Source organism: Salminus brasiliensis, chromosome 21 (assembly GCF_030463535.1).
Source record: "Salminus brasiliensis chromosome 21, fSalBra1.hap2, whole genome shotgun sequence".
NCBI classification, from domain to species: domain Eukaryota; kingdom Metazoa; phylum Chordata; class Actinopteri; order Characiformes; family Bryconidae; genus Salminus; species Salminus brasiliensis.
Genome location: NC_132898.1, coordinates 6,056,414 through 6,082,023, shown reverse-complemented (window position 1 = coordinate 6,082,023; position 25,610 = coordinate 6,056,414). Strand labels below are relative to the sequence as shown.

The 25,610-nt window shown below is 41.6% G+C and overlaps 1 protein-coding gene across 2 annotated transcripts in view; it reads left to right on the top strand.

Moving 5' to 3' along the window:
- iffo2b (intermediate filament family orphan 2b) overlaps nt 1–25,431 on the top strand; it is a 44,477-nt gene extending 19,046 nt beyond the window's left edge. The window contains exons 2-9 of one of the 2 annotated variants that reach the window (XM_072665884.1): nt 12,692–12,752; nt 14,931–15,026; nt 16,447–16,611; nt 17,537–17,682; nt 18,074–18,233; nt 18,946–19,044; nt 19,404–19,528; nt 19,755–25,431. In XM_072665884.1, coding sequence (XP_072521985.1) covers nt 12,692–12,752; nt 14,931–15,026; nt 16,447–16,611; nt 17,537–17,682; nt 18,074–18,233; nt 18,946–19,044; nt 19,404–19,528; nt 19,755–19,860 — 958 coding nt within the window. In that variant the 3' untranslated portion in view covers nt 19,861–25,431. Of the gene's footprint in view, nt 1–12,691; nt 12,753–14,930; nt 15,027–16,446; nt 16,612–17,536; nt 17,683–18,043; nt 18,234–18,945; nt 19,045–19,403; nt 19,529–19,754 lie in introns of both variants that reach the window. The other variant, XM_072665883.1, reaches the window with a different exon arrangement.
- Nucleotides 25,432–25,610: the final 179 nt, after the last annotated feature.

Sequence of the window (25,610 nt, the reverse complement as noted above, 5' to 3'; positions counted from 1 at the left end):
TGATTTTGGATAAAAATAAATAAGCAGGCGTCCTAATACTTTTGCCCAGATGGTGTATTTGATCAAATTTGAATCTACAGCAAAGTTGGCAATGTCCTCCACCAGTATTATTATAAGATGATCATATTTAGACTACCAGCAAGCTTCCACAGAAGCTTCACGTTTGTGTGGTTTACACCTGGATTAACCTATTTGTACTCTTGTCTACAATGCATCCTCAGGCTTGAATGGCCTTGCTTTTATACTCAGACCTGCAGATACATGAAACAGAAGGTTTTACAAACAAAGAACAAAAGCGACACCTGCTCACTGTGGCAGGGATGTATTTCCTCCTCTGCGGGATGACTGAATTAATCAAAGCCACACTATGATTGCAGGTGTCCTACAGAGTCTCTGCCGCAACACTAAACCTGACTAATCCAGTCAAGTCCAGAGATACATAGATCAGCATATGCTGAGTAGTGGCTCTTTCGATTTCAGGATTTAAGGATTTTGATTCAAGTCAGGTTACATGACCCATAGTTAAGTCTACGAGATCTCACTTGCTCCTCTTGCTAAAGCTAACATTCTAGAAGAATAAACAAGTAGCAGCTGTCAAAAACCTTTCTTTACAATGCAGGTTGGCAGAATCATGGAGAAATCACTGAGAAGGTGACTGAATTGATCAGAGCACTGCTGAGTTTATTGACAAACAGAGGGTGACTTTAATTTTCTCAGTATTAATTGCATTCACACAGCTTGTCTAGGCCCTGTAGAGAAGTACTGCCAATGGAATAGGACCAGATAAACATGAATCCATTGGCACCATGCCTAATGCTGGGTGTGGGCTAAAGGGGTATAAAGCCCCCCAGCATTGACCTGTGGAGCAGTGGAACTGTGTTCTCTGGAATGATGGATGGTGCTGCATTCAATACTTTTGGGATATCAAATCCTTACAGCAAATCTCCTCCAAAGTCTAGTAGAAAGTCTTCTTCTCTAGACAGTAGAGACAGGTACTCCTCCAAAAGCACGATAAACACTTTTTATCCCATTGAGTTCGGAAGAAACTGTGAATGAGCAATACTTTTGTCCATGTAGCATACATCTGATTCAGACTTCTGTGATGCATTTTAGGAGCAATGTTACTTCTAACTGGAGACAATGAGCCACATTCATACAACTGAGTGGTTCATGCTTGAAATTCTAAGATTCTTTAAGGGATCTCATAGATGAACCACCACTTTTTCAATAAAAAGAATGTTTGTAATAGAGATGTGTGATTGGAATGAACCTTTAAACTGGTAAAGAAGCTTTACATCAAGTCTATGAAACCCAGGTGGTTCTTCTAACCATTTAAAGCACCTTTCATTTTAAGAGTGTAACAGCGCTACGCCACACAAAATGTAGAGAACCTGGATTCATTAGCCTGCTTTAAATTCTGCCAGTTAAACACTCCAGTAATCTTTGTTTATGAACGAATAAACCTTCCTCTAACATTATGGTAAATGTTGCAGTGCTCTGGCCCCTGTTCTAATACTAAAGCGAAAGCCTTTGTGGTTGTGCTTTACTTCAACTTTGTTACACTTTATTACAAAGCCCTTCCTAGTGTCATATTTGCACCCAAACCTCATGAGCCCCCCAGGTGTGCTCTCAGTGGTAGAAGTGTTACTGATACGTTTGAAAGATCAGGCTATTTTCACCTGCTTTATTTGAAGTGCTTTATTTATGACTTATGGTTTATTTGGCCAGGAAGGGGAATCCTTGGAATCGACTGAATGAATCATCTCCATTAGGGGTAAAGTTTCTAATGTTGCTCACATGCAGTGCAGAGGGTAGATATTTAGACTGTACCAATTCACTGACAAAGTCATATAGATTGATACAATGAAGATGGATCTGATAGAAAGGAGAAAAAGTAGTTGATCTTTAGGACAAAATTAGTCCATTGATAATTTCCTTGTTTATAGGTGCTGATTTATGAATTTTAAATTCTGTCTAGATTGGCCATGGTGTTTTTTTTACCTCTTGCCCAGAATTACCTTCTAATTTTCACTGAACTCTGAAGTCCCATCCAGTTAGTCATCTCCATGACCTCCAGGCAGGTTCCAGACCTCACGTTGGAAGGGTTTTTTATGATGCTGCTTGCTGTATTTAGTCTCCTAACATGCTTTCTGTCTCACAAAAGCAATGGATGCTTTGGAAGAGTCTCTTAACCATCAGTTAGTCTGGCTTGGAAAACTTGGTCTCCCTCCTCTCAACAAGTAAAAAATAATCAACAATATCATCAGTTTTAGTTTTCTAGAAATATTGATCATATGACCATGTGTGGCACAAACATCGGGGTTCAAGGAACACACCGCCAAATAGATACTGGGTCATGTGGTAATTTTATTGCTGTGTGTGAAAGTGTGTATCAAATATATTACAGGCAATCCAACTCAACTAGAGCCCTAAGCTATAAAACATGGTGGAGGTAGTGCTGTGACCTAAGCCAGAATGGCTGCAAGTCATGTTATGTTTCCATTTTTGTCACTAAGGCCTGCGCATTGCAAGGTTGAATCCTGAGCCACGTCGCTTTGCCATCAGTGCTCTGAACCAGAGAGGGCACAATTGGCCATGCTTTCTCCAGAGTGGTAGATGCCCCCCCCCCCCATCACAATTTAAGCAAGTTGGCCGGCACAGGCACTAAGCTGATGATTTATGCATTGTGTTTTTTTATGGAACACCTTTAAAATGAGTTGAAAAATCAGTATTTGTCACAGTTATATGCTAATATCATGCTCTGTAAGATGACATAGGGAAGTATGCCTCCGTTTCATTATTAGAACCACCCCTGAAACTGAATTGGAAAATATGGCTTCCAGGAGAGAACATCCTATCCTCTCTCACTGAAGATATTCTTACATTGTGTTCCTCCCAGTTACCCAGTCCACAAGGAGTGCAGAGTAAGGACCCAGGAGTGATAAAAGGAGGGAAAGGAGTAGAAGACACTGAGAGAAAAGGAGAGAGAGAAAGTTAAGAGATCTCAGACGCTAACAGAAATAGACAAGAGAAGAAAGGAGGACAGAATGTGGAGGAGTAAAACCAGATGAATGGAAAGAAGACCTGACCTTGAGCTGCTCGGTTTGTCTGTCTGTCTCTGTTTAGCATAAACAGCCCCAGCAGCATGGTAGGTTGGGGTGGTTTACCCCACATTCAGCGCTCATTAACATCCCACATGTGTCTCCACTGTGGACAGAATGGATTTCTTTAGCTTGCCTGCAATTTACCTAATCAATGCTGAGACCAATAAAACCTTCAGTCTGTGCTCAGTATGAATGGATATAGGCTTTCACTGCTTCTATGGCTGTAATAATTATTAAGTCATTTTGTTGTCCGCTAAGGCATGGCAAATTTAAATCAAGTGTAAAATTTAGAACACCCCATGAAAACCAACCTTGTATTTTTTAATTTATTTAAATATATGGACATGTAATATTTATTTAATCAATACTGAGAGATAGTGGTAATATAATTGAACACAAACAACTGAAGAATTGCCCTTAAATCATTTTTAAAATGAAATTAATAGAAGTGTAGTTTTTCTATGAGGAAAAAGTTAAAACACCCCGCGGTACTACGTGAATGTGTAAAATTAGAATCGTGTGGAGAACATCAGCTGCAGATGATTAGAACATGGTTAAAGAGGATTCTGGAGGGGCGTGTCTTAATTAAACCTCAGACATTTAGTCTGGTTTGCTTGTGATGGTTGAAGTGAGTGGTGAAGATCGCCCTGGGCAGATCCAAAGAGCTCTCTGAGGTCTTTAGAAAAAAGATTGGAGATACAGATGAGAAAAGATCTTAGAACAATTAGAAATCAGCCATTCCACTGTCTGCTAAATTATTTACTAATTATTTATTTATTATTTAAGTGAACAAGTATGACAACATGGCCAGGTCAGAACGTCCTAGCTAGTTCAGGCCAAGAGCAGACCACAAGACGCCAGCAATTTTAAGTCCCCAACAATCTTAAAATGTCAACAAGGGCTCTTGCTGCCACAGTTAATGTCAAAGTACAGCATCTACCATCAGAAAGACCAAAGCAAGACCAGTTTGATTTTGATGGGAGGTAAGCAAAGAGGAAACTCTACTGAAGAAAAAAACACCAGGGCAAAACTCGAGATTCATCTGTCCAGAGTACATTCATTCATTTTTGTCTAGGGGTCCTCCAGCAAACTTTAGTGTTGCCCTGATGTGTCCTCATTTCTCACATGACTGTATGCATGTTCCCAATTTTCTCCCCAAAGTAGTCATTTCCTGTCTCCATCCACTAGTCAGGACTTCTATTATATGATGCTACCAGATGCTCCCTAAGAAACATGTAAACCCTCCACTACTGCCTCTCTTCACCTCTGTGCTTGGAGGAGAACACTACCTGCCAGTTCTGTTACGTCAGCCAACAGCCGTCATACTGTCATACTGAGTGAAAAGTGGAGATGTAGCACCATCCTACCTACCTAGAGAGAGTACGGGCAATTATGCTGTCCGAGACTCCTGGCCACTGATGCCTATGGAATCACTGGGAATCGATCTTGCAATCTCTCGATGACCTACTTAGATTTGCTGTACGTTTTGTGTCTATGAGAAATTCTTGAGCTATTTCAGGCTAGAGTTGTTACAGGATTGGATTCTTTTTTTTTGCCTTATAGTGTCTGATCTAGCATTTTCCACTGACATTGGCCCGATACAGACAGCCGGTATTGAATCTGTGCTATTTGTAGTTGATAGAAATTAATCAAATACAGAAATAGCCTAATGATAATGTAAATGATAGCCCTTACTGCTTTAGGGTGTATAGTAAGGGTTGGACTTTGGGTTGTATGGAGGCCCAGGCTAGGAAGGCTATGTGATCCATATAAAATCTAGCTGTCTCATGGCCTGATATAAAACTACATAGGGTTAGAGGTGCTGTAGGATGAGTAATGGATCAGGACAGGGTAGAAAACCTGACAATAAATCATCATGGCATCAGTGTGTGTGTATAACGTATGTGCATGTATGTGGAGGAGGGTGGGGTGGGGGTGTCTGGGCAAAGAGGTTTGAGTGTCTAAGTGCTTGTGTGACCAAGAGACAGATTTATCAGAGAGATATATCATAGTGATTGGTGTGGAGTAATGTGTGTGAGTGTGTGTGTATGTGGAGGAGGGTGTGTTCTGTCCTGTATATCACACATTGATCATGTGCATCTCCAGTAATAACCCGTTAAGGAAATGCTGATTTCCTGCAATGCTGTGTTTGTGATTTCTGCCCACATAGGTTCTGCTTGGGTATGAAAATGTGTTCATTGATTTTGTAATAAACGAGATTTATTTCTCCCCATACACCAACTTTCTGCTCCTGGACAAGCCTTTCTTTTGCCTGCAGAAAATATTTTGTTAGCTTGAATCCCAGCCATTTTCTGAGAAAACAGAAAGAACATTTAAGAACATGCCTCAGAACCAAAACCAGACGCATCTGTGGAGAATTACAGGAGAGAAACTTCACACACTGCTGTCAAGAGGCTTCTACTACTTTGGATGTAGATAAGCTTCTTGTTTATGCAGGCTTCCCTCACAGTATTAGCATATTCATGAAGACATCCTTAATATAATCATGTGGGTTACTCAGAATCTAGGCCTCATTAGCACTGCTTTTGAAAAAGACCTTTAGAGGTGAGGCTCTACACAAACCAGCAAACTGTGACCCTTACGCCCCGTTCACACAGCAGGTAAAACTGGCCAAGATCTGATCTTTTTCGTCATACACGACACAGATGGGTGTGTCATATGTCCTATAATATAATCCTATAATGTCCTATAATATATGTTATATTTCCTAGAAATGATTATTCCTTCTATGAAGGAGTTGAAGGCCATAAGGGTTCTCCACTGCTGTGTTTCTATACTATGTGATTACTGATTGTTTAATGCATATCCTGTATTAACATGCTTCATTTCATTGTTAATTACACACAGTATATACTGATATAAGTAGATTAGATCTAAAAATAAATCTTTAGATCAGTTAACAAATGAAACAGAATGACAGTATAATCTTAGCATCTTGTGTCGAGACAATCAGACGTAAGAGAGCCAGATGGCTTTGGAAATTCTCAGTCACTCTGTGAGCTTCACTGGTCGCTCCAAGGCCTTGTAAGGTGACTCTTGCTCTATATTTGCAACTCGGACAAAAGGGAAAAGCAGTCCAGCGTTCCTTATAAGCAGTGTGATGCCTGAGCATTGAATATATTTCCCATGTATTTGCTTCTGGGTCAGGGTTTGTTGTCATTCCAGACACTTACCAGAGAGATGAGGCAGAAGCTTTAGTGACCTGCTTTGCAGAGGCGTTCTTCTTGGGAAACCACGAGATAAACAGTTTAAATGAAAATGATTCCTCAGTCCGTCACTCTGCCACTGACCTCACTCTGCAGTAGTAAACTAAAGTAGTTAGAGTGAGAGTTTTTATGAAAATCAGCACATTTATATTTTCAGTTTACGTCGTCTATAATTGGAGGCCAAGACTTTTACGCCTAGACAGTTTGTTTACACTTGTGTCTTGGACCTATTGGACTGCCATTCAAGCCAAGTGTAACGGTACATAACGCCCTTAGCTCCATCAGCGTTCCCAACACTTCTCAACACGTCTTCTCCGATACATGCGAAGCCAGCCTTCGCCCAGGCAGCCAAAATGGTTAGAAAAAAGCCCAGAGTCCCAGAGCCCACCGCACCAGCTAACAGACACCTATGCAGGCCAACATTGCTTAAAAATTATGAGGGAAGAGTGCGCCATCTACCCACCCGGAGAGACTACGACCAGTTGTGCTCTCTTGGACTACAACCACTGATGGCAAAGCGGCATGATTTGGTATTTGAACCTCTAGGCCAACCTCTAGGCCATGGTGGCAGCAGCGTATTAGACCACAGAGCTTCTCATTTTCAGTGAAGCTGATCATTTCTGGCTACAACAGGCAGCACACATGTTGGTGACGTGAAGTGGCTGAAGTTGGCAACGCAACAAAGTTGAGCAGAGTTTCACTTTATGGAAATTAGGGGCAAAGCAGTGTGGTGATTATGAGTGAGAATTGAGCAATGACATACATGCCTTCTACCTCATATGTTGCTAGATATGTGTTGCTTGTAGCGATAGAAGAGAAGCTTTTTGTCAGGGTCTCAAACATCCCCATTTTTTTTTATGTATTCTTACACATATATATCAGGGTGATGTTTGGAATAGTTTAAAGTCCAGCATTTTCATTTTTATCAAATTGGTGAAAACAGGCAGGATGGTGTGTAACTTGTGATCTAATGTGCTCTCTAGCAACTATAGCCAGTAACTATAGTAAGGGCCACTACAATGCTTTCTTGCCATCAGTGAAACCATGGCAACCAAAGGTCAATTTGAGTTCAGAAACGCTCAGAGGCGAAGAGCGAAGGTGAAAAAGCAGCTGTGTGAAGTGTGAAGGGCAGGGACAAAGTAGCCAAGATGGACTGAGATGGTTGTGCCTTCTTGACAGACTAGTCAGCAATCACTTTTATAGGAAATCTGATGTTATATTCACAGTCATATTCACTCACAGTGAGAGGACCTACCAGTGTTAACTCACCTGTCTAACCTATAGTGTGCCATCATTAGTTATTTAAAGACAACAAGACAGAAATCATGAAATCTGGTCAGAGATGTTGTGAAAGGGCCATTTCTACCCAAAACACCACCTTTACCTGAACCTTTAGTGTCTCATTCAGTGATGTACTGTATACGGGACATATCGAAGAGTACTTAACCCTGGTAACACTGGTATTTTGGACGCGGTTCTGTTTTAGGTTTTGAAAAATTGGTGCTTGACATTATCAACAGCAAGATGTTGCCTCTGTTGCTCTGATGCAGCGTTTCATACGGGCTAATAATCAGCCCTTACTTATGACATGACGTCCCTGCACTGCTGGCTATGACGTCAAACTACATCCTAAGAAGAAGGGATGTGCTTCTGGGCCGTCTGATGCCATGTGATTGGCTGTGTCTGTTGGGGAAGTGATGCAGTCGTGAACTTCAGTGACCTCTGGAGCTCGGCGTGCTGCAGCAGTGTGTTTTGAACACAAGCGAAGCAGCAGAGCCAGCAGTTTGGACACCAGGCTTCAATTCAGTTGACTGTTCAGAGAGCAGAGGCTACTCAGCGACAGTCCTTTTAGTCTGTGATAAAGGAGCTCAAGAAGGAATCTTCCAAGAACCAGTCTGAGGAAAAATGTAGTCGTATAGATTAATGATGGGTAATACGACCCAAAATATGCCATAACTTGCTAGAGGCTTACAGCTTAAGGCTTGCGGATGGAACTTGCTCTTGTGGAATTTGGTTCCTCATTACGTTAATCAGTCTTCACACATAACTAACCTCCTGTGTGACTGCCTGCACCAAACCGCAATGTCCGCACCATGACAGTTCAGTAGAAATACATGTGCTGTTATACCCCTAATATAGGCCAAAGGTTTTATAAAGAAATAAATAGCAAATTTCATTTAAAAAAGAGAAGCATTGTGTAGTGGGTGATAACATTGCCCAACCCATGGCTACACCTCGCTACACCAAAAAGAGTCCTCAGGCAAGACTCCTAACACTACATTCTGAGTACACCTGATTCACATTGTTACTGTTATGCAGAAACCTTGCATCTCTATTTTGTATTCAACAATTAAATGTAAATCACTTACTTACATTTATGAAAAAATGAGGTAATCAGTGTCCCAACTTTTTTTAGATAAACACTACATTTAAAGTTGATAGTGCAGATAATAGTTGGCATTCAGCATCAGAAACCATATAACCAGTATTTGAGCTAATCTAACTACTCAAGAACTCAGGGCGGGATGATTTAGGCTTTGCACAGTGTTATTTTGTGGCCTTTTAATTACTTAGCTATTAGCCTCGTAGCAGCAGTGTGAAACTAAAGAGGCAAACTCCAGACAACAAACATGTCTGGACTAGCCAATTACCTTTAAATGACATGAAAGTCAACAAGGGAGTGCCAAAAAACGACAATACTCAGAATCTGTGGTTTAATACATGCGACTATAATCGGATCATGGCTAGACCTCAAGAAATGAAAAACTCCAAGCAGTCTTGTTCGGTCTGTGTTGGATAAGTGGGCCCTCAATGGGTTCACGGCTGTGTCTGGGGGCGGCGGTTGTGAAGAAGCATAACAGTAACTCAGATCAGACAGTAAACAGAGAGCAATGCCTTATTAGCATGCTGACATCACAGCATCCATCTGCACTTTTCATGTGCTCTCCACTGAGTTTCAGGGGGCTCGGAGCGCTAGCCATGGTGCTATTTATTGTCCGTGCCCCATGGTAACACCCAGGAGCCGTTCTGAGACGCAGGCCAGCGAGTGTGATGGTGAAGTAGATGTGCGGTCACAAGCTATTTCTGTGTGGCCCCGCCAGGGTTGCCATAGCAACCGGGAGTCACCCTTCAAAACAGATTCGATTTGTGATCTGTTTAAGCAGCACCCTGTGGCTCGTAAGCACCATGAACTTTTGACGTTTGACTGGTGACCTGTTTATCAGTTCAAGCTTCAGTTCAGTTGTGTGTGTTGACATGTTGGCATCGTGAAACTAGCAGTTGTACAAGCTGTTGTGGCACTGCATTGCAGTACTTTTTTTGCTTTTGCTCTGTATATCGTATACCAACACTCTGAGATCCCAGTATGTGCTGAAGTCCTTGTTTAATACTGTATTAGAAAACCGAGTGGAAGAGGCCCTGGAGATATAAAATAGCCAGTGAAGTTTATGTGATAATGGACTTCTTTATGGGGCCTGGTGCACAACTGAGCTTTCTACATGTGTAAGATGAAACTTTAACTGAGAAGTAGAGCTATCACCCTCTAGAGTTATCACTGTTCTGCTATGCTTTCTGTTTTCACTATATTATTATTTAAACGTAACACAGCATTACATAATACATACATAATGTTCAGTCCATAATAATAATATTATGTAATTATGTAATATTAATAATATTTAAATATATATTTAATAGATAGTTACACAGAAGCCTCAAAAACTAATTGTAATATCAAATGTTGGAGAACCAGAATCACTTTTTGATTTACAAAGCCAGAGTTCAGTCTTAGAGGTTGGAAAATTCAAGGATGTTGAGGTCTGGATTCTGGGGTGGTCAGTGCATTGTTCTGAGAAGCACTCAGCTTCTTGATCATCTCTATATCATTCAAGACCCAGAGTTGAGGATGAACTGGAACACCTGTGGACATTTTCAGGTCTCAAGTGAGAGTGGACCTTTTTTCTCATTTTACTCAAAAAAGAAAGCTACTTTTAGTTCGATGGGATGTTTTGGTGGTAATTATGCAAGCAATTAATCTTACATCTGATCTTTCTCAAATAGAGAAATTAAGAATGTGTCCCTAATGGCAGTTTTGACTGGAAATTAAACAAATGGGGCTGGATTATTTGTACACACACAAAGATCTGATCAGATCGGTATCAGTCGATGCTCCCCATTAACAGCAGGGGGAGCCCAACAGCAGAATAGAACTATTCTCTGATAATAAAGGTGGAGTCTGCTTCTTTAAACAGCGCATTGGTGATATTCATTATCATACGCAGTGCTTATACATGAGTGGACCCATTCTGAGATGAAGTCGTTTATTAGGCAGCTAACTAAAACGTACTGTCAGGCTGCTGGAGAGCGAATACTTCATTGATCCAGCTCTATCTGAATAGACAGATTCTGTTTCGCTCGTCACTCTAATGGCTTTCCATTCATGTGAGCACCGAACGCTCCACACAGCTCAGTGCATGCATAAACCCTCTGACCTGGCACTGCCCTGCTGCGTCTGGATTAGGTTACACTGCTGCCTTGCCCCAGACACCCTGCAGACTGATGCACAGACTGCAGACGCCTGTATGCATCACAGGCAGAGCCCTTTATACCGCAAGCGTTTCAGTCCTTTTAATGTTGGGGGGCAGAGAAGTGTCCTTTCCTGTCTTTTCAAATGGAATTTCACCAGTTTGTTAGGATGTAAACAGAGCCATTCAGAGAAAATTCTCTGTTCTATAGACGGATCAGATTTGTTCACAATTGTGGTGAATGGTCTGAGTTGAATGCCTCTAAAAGTCCCTTTGCAGAATGGTAATACACTGAATGGTTAGGATTATGCTGCCTGATAACCTTTTAACGTTTTTCTTTAATAAACTCATTTAGAGCTTTAATAGGAACACCTGGACACCTACGTCACGCAGTCGTCTAAGCAACAGTCCAGACTGGTGGAGGATCTTGGCACATGTTGAGCCCATTAATACCAATCAATCAGCACTTGAATGCCAAAGCCTATTTGACTACTGCTGCTGAACATGTGCATCCCTTCATGACCACAGTTTATCATCTTCTGTTGGCTACTTTCAGTGTGATGATGCCCCATGCAATAAAGTAAATATGGTTTCACACTGGTTTCATGTAGATGGCAATGAGTTCTGTGTTCTTCAGTGGTTCTTCAGTCACCACATCCAATAATCCAATAGAACAATTTTGAGATGTGGTAGAACAGGAGATTATGAAGGTGCTTCTAATAAGTCTGCAGCAATTGCAATCATGTAAACGATCACAAGTCTAATTTTATAAGCCAACATCTTGTGGAATCCTTGCCATGAAGAATCAAGGCTGATTTGAGAGAAAAGGGACAGTCCTCTTAGGATCGGATGCTTTTACACCTCCCTTGTTTGGTCCAGACCTTCAGACTTTTCAGTTTGGTCTGAAACAAAAGCCAGGATCAAAGGACCAACCGAACCATGGTTTGGTTTGTTTGCAGTGTAAAAACACTTTTTTGAATGGTTCACACTTTCGGACGAATTACAGGAAGTTGAGGCAGGCTATTGTCACTCATTGAACAATACGTTTTTTGGTGTGCCCAGTTGCTAAACTGCATTGTGAACCCAAACAAACAGGACCAAATGTATACAGTGTAACTAAATTAAGACCCTTGGTTCCAACCTTGGTCTGGACTTTCAAAAGCTAAACATTTATACATCATAAAAAGTGGATATTTTAATCTGAACAGCCAAGTAAAGTGTCTGTCGTCACATTTCACATAATAAAATGTCAATATTAAGTTAACAAATTGTTTAACTTAACTTAATATTGATATTTAATAAACTTTAAATTGGTAGGCAAGGACTTCAAATATATATTTTTACGATTTGATAGTTATTTAATAAAATAAAATAAATAAACTTTTTAAAAATATATATATAGTTTGGCAGGGTACGTAATCTATTAAGTTAAAACTCATTCACTCAAGTCATAATTTACAGTGTATAAACAAATGCATAGGAATACACTGCACTTACAGCTTTTTACTATTGCCAGTATGAACATCCACATAGGCCAGCTACTCCGCACAGAGTGGGCAGAGTTTTTGGGTGTATCGCTGATGAGAGGTAATGTTAGGTCAGGGTTAAAGGCAGGCCAGTGTTGGAATGGAAAAATCCTTTAGTCCAAACCCCAACAAGCTGTTGACAGGTGTGGTAATGATGATTGCATTATTAGTCACATCTATCTCTAACTCCAGTTTGATTCAAATGTTGGCATTAGTTTTATTTAACTTTCTTATCCAGTTACACACACAGATGCACACCTGTTCTCTGAAGTCTTCGCACACTTATCTAAGGTGTGTCTCCTGTGTTACAGATGGGAGGAGGAGCTGTCCAGACGAGAGCAGATGGAGTCTATGGTGGAGACGCTACAGGAGGTGATATCACCTTCACACACACATTCTATGAGCTCACCTTCAAAATATGCACACATACTGATCTGTCTGGCACGCCTGCTGTGACATGAATTAAAGCCCATTAAATGTGGCACTGTCCTACTGGAGTTTAGGGGGGAATCCTTTGCGATGGCCACAGTGTTGTCTTTTCAGAGTGAAAAGTTTAAAAAGTCCTCACTAGAATTTAGGTCTCTTACGTACATTTTTGGCATATCAATCAAAAATAGGCTTGATAGAAACAGAAACATGTTGAAATGTAATCTAACAATGATATTCGACAGCAGTTGAGCAGTAGTAGACAGTTTTGGAGGTCTTGCACAGGCCTTGCACAGGTCTTGCAGGTCATTAGGTGTCTGCTCCTGAGTCATTAGACTTTCCAGTGTATTCAGTCACTGGTTCGTATCTCGGTCATGCTGCTAGCCATAGGCAGCCAAAGCCCTAAGAGAGCACTGGCATCTGCTGCTGACGGATGCTTCAGAGCTGGGTACGCTTTCCTCCCAGTGCATTGATTGTCCAGTAGCGTTCTCATACCTGCAGATTTTCCTCCGTGAGAGTGCCTGTGTAGTGTGTGCAGAAGGCACAGCATGACCCACTGGGAATTCCATGGAAAATTACCTGCTCTGTTCACACATGGGCTCACTCAGACATTAGCCAGACTTTGTACTAGAGTGCTGGCAGGATAGAGTCCGGATAACGTCCTGGACCAGACATTTACATTCATACATACAGCTCAGTTCTGGGTTACTGTGCATATCTGAAAGTGGCTTTAGTGCTGGAGCTACCAGGGCAATATATCTTAACCATCACAGTAAGTTATGCACACCTACATCATTCCACACTCGCCTCAATTCACATAGAATTGTTAAGTAATCTTGCTTGTATGTTTTTGATATGTTACGTTATGTTTTTCTGACAATTCCAATGTGTTATTTTTTTTGTATTTTTTTGTGCAAAAATGACTTATTTTTTATGTGTTTACTGTTATTCAGACATGTGGAAAGCAGTAAAAAAAAACAAAAAAACTTTGTGTCCAAAGCCCAGCATGATCTCATATAAAGCCTGCAGGTGTTAAGAGCCAAACCCTGCTGCCCGCGCCGATGCGGCTGGAAATCGATAAATGGCTGCGTCTCTTTTTGTACTGGATTATGGGTCAGCAGAAAGGCATAGCGGAGGCCGGTCCCAGGAGAGCCCCAAACTCCACAGATCTGTTTATATTCTGCTCTGGACCCTGTGGACTCGCACACTAACCTTCATTTCCTGCTCTGAACCAGTAAAGGAATGCAAAGGGTCTTTTTGGCTCTGAAATATTAAATACGTAAGCAGTATGAAGGCGGATACAAGAAGGAACGTGAGCATATGGCATGTCTGAAATGCAGGTGTGAGCTTTAGCTAGTAGACAATAGCCGTATATATGAATAATATGTGCAGTGGTAGATAAACATATGTTGGTTATAAAAATCAGCGTGTCACTTCCCATTTCCTTTAAGAGCCAGGTGCAGTCAGACTTTGGCGGATTGCTATTTCAATAACTTAAAGGGGGGGGGGTGCATTGGGCACGCGCCTGTGTTCACTGCCAAGATATTAATGAACGTCTGACTGTTGACGTCTGCCTAGGTTGTTTTCAGTCAGTGGAGTTCCTGTGTTTTCTGTTGCCAAGATAGCAATACGACAGAAACTGACCTGAACACCCCTTATTTCGAGACCACCATGCCCATCAGCGTAGATATATTCACAAGCACCGTTGCTATTTAAACGAAGCAGGTGGAAGGCAAGAAAATAGACTGTTGGCAGGGTGTAAAATAGCAATGAGCATCGCAACATGCCCTAAGATTGGGCCCATTATGGTTTAGACAGAAACATCCAACATGGCAATATGCATTCAGAGGTTTACAGTTGCTGCCTTAATCTGCTGGGCTCATTGTTGGTAGTGGTGCGATGGTTTCTTAACAATGTCATTTATTTAGGTTGGAATTCAGATCATTAATGTCTTATTTAAAGGTGGGAAATCCAGGTCCAGAAAGTAAAAATCCTGGAGTGGATTTTGTGGCTTTGTTAAATCACAGCAGCATGAGATTACATCAGGCCTACAGATTACACCAAAACAAATGTTTACTCTACCTCCTTCTATAACTTGAATATCTTTTGTGTGCGTGTTCTCAGAGTGCTCAGGAGTCTGAGGCCATTCAAGAAGAGCTGAAAAACAAAGTGGAGAGGTTAAAGGCCGAGCTAGTCGTCTATAAAAGCCTCATGAGTGACGTGAGTATCCTGCAGTAGACATATTTATATTGCTCTCTCTTCTCATATTACTCAACCTAGAAATATGTAACCAGCCCAGGAAAAGAGATTAAAGAGAACTGCTGGTCAGTACTAGCGAACCCAGAATGCCGCCACATTGTCCATGACTGAAATTTACAACACCACTCATCATATCCAGTGGCGGAAACAGAAACAGTAGAACTGATCCCAGATCATATCTCTCGTGATGAGGAGGATGCAGAGCTTTCTTTATTTGGGTATCTTCACTGCACTTCAGCACTGCAAAGCTAAAGGTCTAACACTAGCTGCTTGGCCCTCATTGCATAGACATGATCTCATACCCTGCAAGACCTCTGTAGTACATCACCACTGACCTGGTTATTGAGCAACAAGTAAACAGTTTATGCAGATGTCGTCTCGATTTCCGTCGACCGGTCTTGTGGTGCACAGTGGTTGGTCAGGCACTAATTCATCAGACCAGTTTTAGCCCCCACAGGGCTGCACTCCTCATGAGTATTGTTACCATCATGGCTAACTAGCTAGCACATACAGTGTTTAGGGGCTTTTAGGGGTTTCTCAATTTGAAACTGTGGAGGAACCTCTTAAGGTGCTTTGAGAAACCTTCAAGGAACCTTTTCGTCTAAAAACCTTCTGTTTTTGTGTGCTTTAAGAGGTTCCTTCAAACGTTCCTCAAGGAACATATACTCTTAACAGTGTGTCTTAGCATTATGCATTATTGCCTGATAGATGACAATTAATTGCACCATCCATGCACCCTTTAGCCTTTGACCTGATGGTGTTTCACACATATTTCAGCTGTAAATGGTTGGGAAATGTAGTTATAAGTATTCTCCAGTTCTTTCGTGAAGGATCTTGTGATGAGTTGTTTGTTGATGTTTAAGGCCGGCGGGCGTCTCAGCTCCCGCTTGAGAGCTGCAGACAACCAGAGGAAGTTCCTCAACCTGAAAGTAAGAGACAGTAAGACTGCTCTTTTCCCTGAGACTAACTTGCCTGGTGTGGAATTCCTGGACTATAAATCCTAGTGATTTTACAAAACAGTAGCAACCCAAGATCTTGTCATTGAGTGAGACATCTAAGTAAAGAGTAGAAGCCTAATAAATGTTGATTGAGCGTTGTCTTGTATGTGGTACATGTGTTCAAGACAGATTAATGGATCAATTGCAGGCATGTGAGTGCTGACTGGATTTGTTGAAATATCAAAGGCCTTCAACTCACTTGCATGACATATGTTAATACCATCATGAAGACCAACATATGGTATATCTCTACGATAAACACAGTTACTTACTGTAGGCGCCTGATTGTCTTGTTCTGCAGAAACTAAATAATAATAAAATATATAAATGTATACAATTGTTTCTTGATCAGCACAGACTGATGCACTTTTTTTCTTTTGTAGCAAATGTCTGAGCTGGACTCCAAGATCCAGGAGAAAGCCATGAAAGTAGACATGGACATCTGCAGGAGGATCGACATCACAGCGAAACTCTGTGACGTGGCACAGCAGAGGAACTCTGAAGACATGTCCAAAATGTTCAACGTCAGTCCATCCAGAGCTCCAGCGGTGTGTATCACATAGATTACACTATACAGTCTCTACTGTCCGTTACATTCAGCTATAAAAAGCATTTGTATGACCAGGCACTGATGTTGGATGATTCTAGATCGCTCCATTCCAACATCATATCAACCAGTTTGGGTGGAGCTCCATTATTCCAGAGAATGCATCTCCACTGTTCCACAGCTGGAGGGCTTTATACCACTCTAGCCAGTGCTTGGCATTGGGAATGGTGGCCGTAGGCTTGTAAAGCTTTCCAATATACTGGCACTTTTTTCTAGAGATCATATAAAGTGTGTGCTCAGTTGTATAAAGAATAGCATTCAGAATGCAGTTTAATTCAGGACTAGGATTAATCCTTGTCCAGAAAACTGACCCACTGTGTAGAAAGTGGTGCAGACTGTTACTGCTGTATGGTGCAAGAAATCAACACAAAATGAACACAGCCCAGCTTTGTCACAAAAACAAAATCTGACACTTAAGTGCACACAGAGAGAACACACACAGGGCAGGAGAGAACTGCTGACGCAGCATCATTCCCTCTTTCCACACAAGGTTATCACATTGCATGCATAGAGCTGACTAAATCCCAGTACTGTATCTAGCTAGAGACCTTTAGTACTTTCAGAAATTAAAGCCTAATTCATGCATAGAAAATGTTCTTTATGTTAGAAATTCCTAATTTTCAATAAAATCAGCTAATTCTCAAATCTGTAGGCATGACATTGCCTTAAGACATGCTATTTCAAAGGACTCAAACCCCTTAAACAGTAGGATTATTCCTCAGCTACTAATATTAAGACCATTATTCTGTACCTACTGTGAATTACCGCTTAACTACTGTATTAGTCACTTACCATTTAGGAACAGGTCCCTTGTAAATTTTGCCTAATGCCTGATGCTGGCCTTTTCTGCACGTGTGTGATCCCAGGGGGCTGTGGCCTGCAGGAGAAAGGAGAGGAAGGTTGTGTCCGACGAGGAAAGCTCAGAGATGGATGCGGACACCAGCACCTCGGAGGAGGAAGTGCCTGGATCTCTCAACATTACAGACGAGATGAAGAGAATGCTCAATCAACTGTAAGTGGCAAATCTTACCAGATCTGAAGCAGTCATCCTTGCATTGACACACTCAGGGATGTAATTTTGCTTGGGAAAGGGTGTGTATGTCCTCTGACCCCACCAAGTGGTAGAATAATGCAGTTATTACACTGAGCACTGGAGGCCTGCAGGTGCCAGCTGACGTGGTGGTGTTTTTTGCTTGTGTTTAAGGTGGAACTTGCTTAAGAATTGCAATCTTTGCATATGCATGCCCTGTTCGTCCTCTTGCATGACACTTTCCATGTCTTTCTCTCCTGTGGCAACCTTTGCCATTTGTTTTCACTTTCTGCTCTTCTTTCCTCCTTTCCCTGTCTCTTCCGGTTTCCTCCCCGCACTGCAGACATTGCTCAGATAACTCGTTTGTTGCCAGGCGGGAGACTTTTGACATTGACGACGATTGCGATAGCTTGACGTGGGAAGAGAATGAAGAGACACTGCTGCTGTGGGAAGACTTCACCAACTACAATGTGCCCTTCGCCCTCAGCGGCACAGCCAATGGCCCGGACTGCGGAGGAAGCAGCCAGGAAGCCGTGAGTTTGGCTTCCAGACAACTGTCCAGAATTCTGAATTCTTATTGATTTCTTTTTCTTATCTTCTTATGACAAATGTAGCCAGTCACCCAAGACATGTTTGGTGTCAGAATTTAGCTATAATGTATTTAGTACAAAAAAAATTAAGCTTATAGCCAACAATTAGCATCGAGCAAACTGTAAAATAGTGTTACAAGTTACACCATGTCGCTTCAGAAACCAGGAATTTATATGCTGTTTGGTCTGAGACCTCCACCTTGGTGTGATTGGCCTTAATCACTATCTTGATCATTCTGAGATCTCCACCTACTGTGATTGGTCCTCCATGAGACCCATGAGACCATCCTCTGTCCGTGATTGGTCTTAATGTCTTAATTAAAATTTTAGTTTGGTCTGAGACCTCCACTTGATCGTGACTGGTCCTAATCACTGCCATGTTTATCTTAAGACTTTCCCCTGACTGCTATTGGTCCTAATCACTGCTTTGTTGGTTTTGAGACCTCACCAAGAGTTTGATTAGTCCTAATCACTTCTTCATTTGTTCTGAGACCTCCCCTAGACTGCAATTGGTCATAATCTCTGTTTTGTTTGTTCTACAACAAATTTGACAAACTTTGTAAATCCGTATTGTTGCTAAATTCAAATGTAAATTGACATTCACTGTTTTGGTATATAATTGCTCATGGTTTTGGTTCACTCTGTGCCTTTCCAGGTTTCGCAGGATGGCAGTCTGGGCAGCCTCATCGATGAGACCGAGTCCCTTTTCAAAGCCAGAGAGCAGGAGTACCAGGCAACTATCGGCCAAATTGAGGTAAACAAGTCTGCCTTGTACATTGTTTGATATGTAGAGGCTTTTGTTCCTGTGATATGTTTCTTTTGCTCTCTGGTGTAAAAGCCTTTGTTGCGTTGTTTGGTAAAGGAATTTCAGTTTCATTTGTAACTTATGGTAAGTTCTGCCATACATCCCTAAAAACGGCCAGAGGAGGGACTAAGATTTAGTGAGGGATTTGTCCTCCTGCTGTATGACTTTGATTTGTGTCTCAGATTAATGTTTCAAAGAGTTGTGTCCCATTTTTTATAGCTGGCACCTGTCCCTGATATCCATCTATTTTATTTGCTGTCCCTCTCTCTGTGTTTTGATGCCTCTCTCACCCTCTCTCTCTATTTCAGATGGAGCTGGCTACAGCTAAGAGTGACATGAACAGACACCTGCATGAGTACATGGAGATGTGCAGTATGAAAAGAGGGCTGGACGTGCAGATGGAGACTTGTAGAAGAATGATCAAGGGGGGCAGGTACTGTCCATCTCCTGTCATACAATACACAATCACTGTGTCACTGTGTCGTTCAGCATCCCTCTAAATCTTCAATGGGCTTTAGCACAGCCAACAAGAGAGCAGTTAGCTACTACTGACATGCTTTTTTGCATTTCTATAGATTACAGACCATCATACACTGTCAGAAACCACTATCACTACCACAGTCAGTCTTAACACTGACCATGCACTGTTTTTTTTACAGGAACTCTCCGTCCATCAGCTCAGTGGCGAGCAGTGACTCAGGGAACACTGATGAGATCCAGGACGAGTCGGACAAGGATGGAGACACAGACGGGCCAATCAGCTGATACCGGCCAAGCCTGGCCCCGTCCCTCCTCCCTTGCTGAGCGCCAAACAGCTCCTGTCAGCTCCAAGGCCACTCAGCATTCGGCCGACGATACTGAGCAGTATCAGTCCAAAGGAACTCTGATGGACAGGGTCCCATTTCCGAGAATACTATAGGTGCTTTAAAAAATGGGAGGGGGAGGTGAAGAGGGCTGTTTTTTGAAAGTGTCACACTGCGTCACGACTGTGCTCTCTTCCTCCGTCTGCTGGGGCTCCACACTGACCTCATAGGGCAACCATAGACCTAGGGCAATCAGACCTAATAACCAATCACAAGCATCATTCACAGCAGTGTCACAGTAAAAAAGCCAAAAATATACCAAGCCTCAATCACTGTTTCATACCATCAGTATCTGTAGCAAGAAACCACAGCATTGTACAGGAAAGCCATAGAGAGTCATTTGTTTGAAAAGTTGCCAGACTGTATTTTCTGTGTCTTGTTAAGTTTGCCTACATGGCGGCTATTTTGGTTACTACTTCACACACAAGAAGGTAGAGGGTAATTATGGTGCAGTCAGGCATCACCGACGAGTTGTAAACTTGTCATGTCACCAATTCTTAACATGACTACCAGTTCTTTGGTAAATTCATGGTTGTTGTAGGTTGAAATTCTAAGCCAGGGCAACTTCTTATGCCAATGGCAGTTTGATGTAGAATAGTGACGACAGCTGACGTTGATATTTAGTTGGTTTTGTTGTGGTGTCCAGTAACTACAATGCAGCATCTTCCAAACATCCAAAATACAATAGTGTTTAGTTGTGTGGTATGGTGACCAAAAGCCAACATCTAAACATGCTAAACATTTGAATGTTAAGGCCCATACAACGTAAAATTTAAACGTTGTTGGTTTTAAGACATGGTGTAAAATTCAACATCTTACAGCACCAGAAAGGGTTCCAGTATTGTTGTGGACTATTTTCAGTACTACACCTTCCCTACATTCACAAACCCCCACAGGTTTATAAAGTCTTATGAATACAGTACAGCTATTTAAATGATAGGAACAGTAGGCCAATGTTATGGTGCCATTGATGGGAGCTTCAGCTCCTCAAGATGTAGCTTGGCTAGCTTTATAGGATAAGATAAGATAAGATAAGATTCTCAGTGTCACAGCAGAAAGGGATAGCAAGACACTCAGTTACAATGACCTTGTATGCTAGAATCATGAGACCTGGAACCCACCTGGAACCCACCTGGAGCCCACGTTCCACCTAGGTGAACCCCACGTGAGCATGTTGGCTGGGGCAGTATATTGACAACTTTGAGTGCAACTTCTTTGTTGTAAATTCAGAAAGTACCATAATTACCCTTTTCCTACTCTGTGTGTGAGGTAATAAGCAGTATGGCTGCTGGGTTGGTGAGGGGTTTTAGTGATCTAGCGATCTGAGGGTTAGGTTTTTAGTTTTTTTTTTTTTGCAGCCGCTCATCACTAATGGAAGCCCAGTGACGTGCGTGGAACGCAGCACAGCTCACGCTATATCTCAGTTCTATGCAATCAGTTAGCCTTATTTCAGGACCGATGTTTGCTATCTGTATCGTTATTTGCCTTCGTTAGCCAGGCAGATGGTCCTCACCGTCGTAGGTGTTTTCCGCTGTAGGCAGGAAGCTGGGAGGCCTGCTGCAGTGTTTACAAGAGGACGTTGTTTCGGAGCAATGGATTCCCACCTTTTTCAAGAGCACTCTGCTAACACCTACAAGATGTTCAGTATTTACAATCCAAATTTCACAAATTCCACAGAGCTATGTGCCTGAACTTACGACGGGACGTTATTTCGATGGCCTTATTGTGTCGCATTGCTTTTTAGGAAACTGCACTCTACGGGAATGCGCTGATGATCTTGTTTTATGGTTTCTTACGATTGTTCAGAGACTTCGACAAAGACAAAGCTGCTTTTGTTGTATTTTGAGCAGCTTTAAATGACTTTAAGAGATTTCAGGTAGAAATTCTGATTGTAAAACAGAGCAGGTTACAGATGCCACCAGTTACTAGTTAGTCATATGCAGCTCCAGACATATTCATTTATTCCCTCATTCAGTGATCCTGATTTCTTTGGTTTCGTTCATCATTAGACCAGCAAATCATCAAGCTGAACAACAGCATACGCCAGCATGATCTTACAACTGAGCCAACAACTCTCGTTTGGCCAGCAGGGGGCAGCGTTCCATAACAATTCACCCTGTGACTGGGCTCAAAAAAATCATTATAATTTGTGTAGAATTGTGTTTACTGTCGTACCTCAGTGGCCTTTCTGTTCATGTTGCTCTCTGCAGTTCCTCTTGCTTTAACCTTTGGGTGTTTTATGCTATATATTCGTAAATGTATTCTTTAATGAATTTTGTTTTCACAGTAATTTTGCTCATATTTTAATGTAATGTAAAGTGTCTGATCTTGTTTAGCCTTTAATTTAAGATGGAAATCTCTGAAAGGTGCTGTAAGAAATGGGTCTGTGCCACCTTTATAACCAGACTGGCTGCAGGCGAAAGGTTAAATTAACGTTTTATCGAAATAATTTAAAAGAATAACAAAACAGTTGCACAAAACAGCTACAAACATTCACAATCAGCTAATCCATCAACATGAATCCACGCTGCTCTACTTCGATTGTGATGCTGTATGAAACTTGTGGAAAATCATGTACAGGTTTTTCATGTCCCTTTTTATAATGATCTGGGTACACAGGGGTGATTTTGATGCTTTTTTTGTCTGAAGAACAGAAACATTTACTAACAGAATTTTGCCTTTTAGCCCTGAAACATTAACACAGCTAGTATAAGTGGACGGAAGCCCATTATTCCTGTCGGGTCGAGGAGAAACAAAAAAATTAAACCCACCATCTCAGTTTCTCACAACAGTGTCACATTTTACTTAGAATCTTAAAACGAGGACTAAAAAAATCAACAAAACCTTTATTTTAAGATACTAAGCTGATCAATCATCAATATTGTAAAATACTGAGTTCAGTTGTTAAGGAAAATCAGTCATTATTTTGAGGCACTGTTCAAACCTTTAGCACAATTTGTCATTTTCAGAGACAAATGTTGAGAAAATCGCTCGTTATTTAATAAAACTAAGTCACAATTATGAGAGAATAAGTGATTATTTTGAGATATAAGTGAAAATGAAGAAAATGCCATTTTTTGAGGTATTGAGACAAAATCAAAAAAGTCTTGATTTTGAGATACTAAGTAAAACAATTGAGGGAAAAATCACTTTAAAGAAATTGTAAGAGCATACTAAGTCTGCTAGGCTGCTGCCGGCCACCAGAGGGAGACACAGGACCGCTCCAAGAAAAAGTTCTTCTCTGGAGGCTTTTCTGTTGCTCCTGTCTTGTGTTTCTCCCTCAGTCCAGTCCTCAGCCATTCATTCCAGTGACAGGATACTGGCCATTCACCTGGGCAGCCTAGCTTCTCTGTGTTTGTTCTCTGATTGTTTGTCCAAAAAAATGTATCTCATTTTAATGTTAGGCCCTTAGACGGCCTCCCTGGGCTCTTTTTGGTTTTCCTTAGTTTCCAGTTAATTTTCACCCCTATCCCTAACAACCCCACACTTGAGTCTATTCCACCTAGTGGTACAGTGGGTTAAGCTCCAGTCCTCAGTGCTCCTTCAGTGCTCCCCAGGCCGGAGTTGATCCACCCATTCAGTCATTATTTGGACATACTCAGTCAAAAGTTTGACACACCCCTGCCAGAAACAGAAGGAGGAGAAAATGGGTGATGTTACTCCTCAACCTGGTGGGAAAGGGCTTCCATACGAGTGTGCTGCTTTCTGCTGTGTTTAATCAGGAACAGGCCCAACAACACAAATCAGTCTCTCATTTCTGTCAGAATGGTTTTGAAGTCTCTCAGAGAGACTCTCTGTTCATTAATGATGTTTCTGTAATCTTGACTCAGCACAAAGCGATGTAAGCATGGGTTCAGCGTAATGGCTTCACTTCATTACTGCTGGAGGTAGAAGAGACACTAGCACAGCTTTTGTCCAGTCTGACCACATGTTAAGACCCTAAAGGGCCTATGCTTTAAAAGCTTTTGGGAAACATTAAGTACAGTAAATATCGTGGAGGTGGAGGGATTTCTGTTTATTTGTTTGGGATTTTTGAGGGGAGGAGGTTCTCACTGGGTGAGTCTATATGGATATACTGTAAGTGGGATTGATAGTGAAAGTAAGCTAAAGGTTCAAAGTAAAGGGACGGAAAGAAGGAGCTGTACAGCCAATGAAAGTTTAGGAAAGATCAACATATTTTACTACATCTTTACTTGTTTTCTCCATAATGTCAAATTCTCGACCATCTAAAAAGCTAGAGCCCATTGCTAGAGCAATACCTCAGAGACTCAATATGAGCTCCTGTAGTGAGACCACCCACAAAGAGCTGCTTCTTTATGTACATAATCCAGCTGTTTAACTTTGAGTGACTCTTCTGTGTTTGTTGTGTGAGCAGGCAGCCAGCTTGCTCCCTCTATCATTGATAATCAGTGATCATACAGTACTTTACTGCATATCCTCTCCTCACTGCACTGCAGGAGCACGTCTTTTGTGTAGAAGTGGATTAAAGGGGCACTCCGGCCTAAATGAAAAATATAATCGCCGCTACATCTGTAGTAAACATGCCTTCTCGCCTCCCGCAGCAGTGCTGAGAAGTCTCTAGAGTGAGATTTTACAGTTTAACGACTAGAAAAGCCCCCTTCTCATGATGTAACTTGAAGGTGGGAGGGTATTTTAGTAGACGGCGAGCTCTGCAGAGCGGACACTTAAGAGTCTGGTCTGTCTGTTTCACATGTCTGGGTTTTATTTTTTTCTAACTTTCGAATGCTGAAGAAAGCCAGGCATCACTTTTGTATTTATTCGTCTGTGGCTACGCTAGCAGTCCCATTGCCAATGGATGTATGACTTGTTTGTGTAATGCATGCTGGGTAACGTAGTTTGAGATCACTGGCAGACGAGAGAACACAATTGCAAGTTCTGTCAAACCCGTGAGGCCGAGGGCCGCAGTGCTGCGCTAGAGTACACTACACACCATCAACATATTAAACGCTGGTTTTAGGCCGGAATGCCCCTTTCAGCTTTACAGATAGAGCTCTGAATGTGCCTAATCTGGCAGACCCTGTAGTGAGTAACTAAAGAAGTGCTGTCATGTAAGTAAGGGTTCACTTCACATACTTTGTTTCAGTATCTAGACTAGTGGGAATTATATATTATGTTCAACATGTTATTACGTTATTTTCAGTTCAGTGCTGTTCTGTCATCATGGGTGTTATACGTTTTCTCACAGCCGTGAGCTTCAGAGGTAGAACGTCTTCCAGTGTAAGCGGAGAAATGAGCTGTTCTGCATCTTTCTTTATTCACCTATCTTGAAATGCACATATACACATACAGATTTGAAGATGTGCTTATCTGGCACATCGTTGAAATGTTTCTTAATGAGTAAGTAAGTACTTTTGCATTTGGCGGATGTTGGACAGATGTACAGATGTTTCAAAATGATGAATGTGATTGGTGCTGGGGTTAAAAAAAATAATAAAAAATGATATATTTCTCACTGGTGTTCGGCTTGTTAAAGGTTATCTCATATTGCTTGTAAAAAAAGATCTTGAGCTCATGTGACGTGCCTACGCTCTGTACTTCACCTCACCTATGCTCTGTACTTCACCTCACCTATGCTCTGTACTTCACCTCACCTACGCTCTGTACTTCACCTCACCTACGCTCTGTACTTCA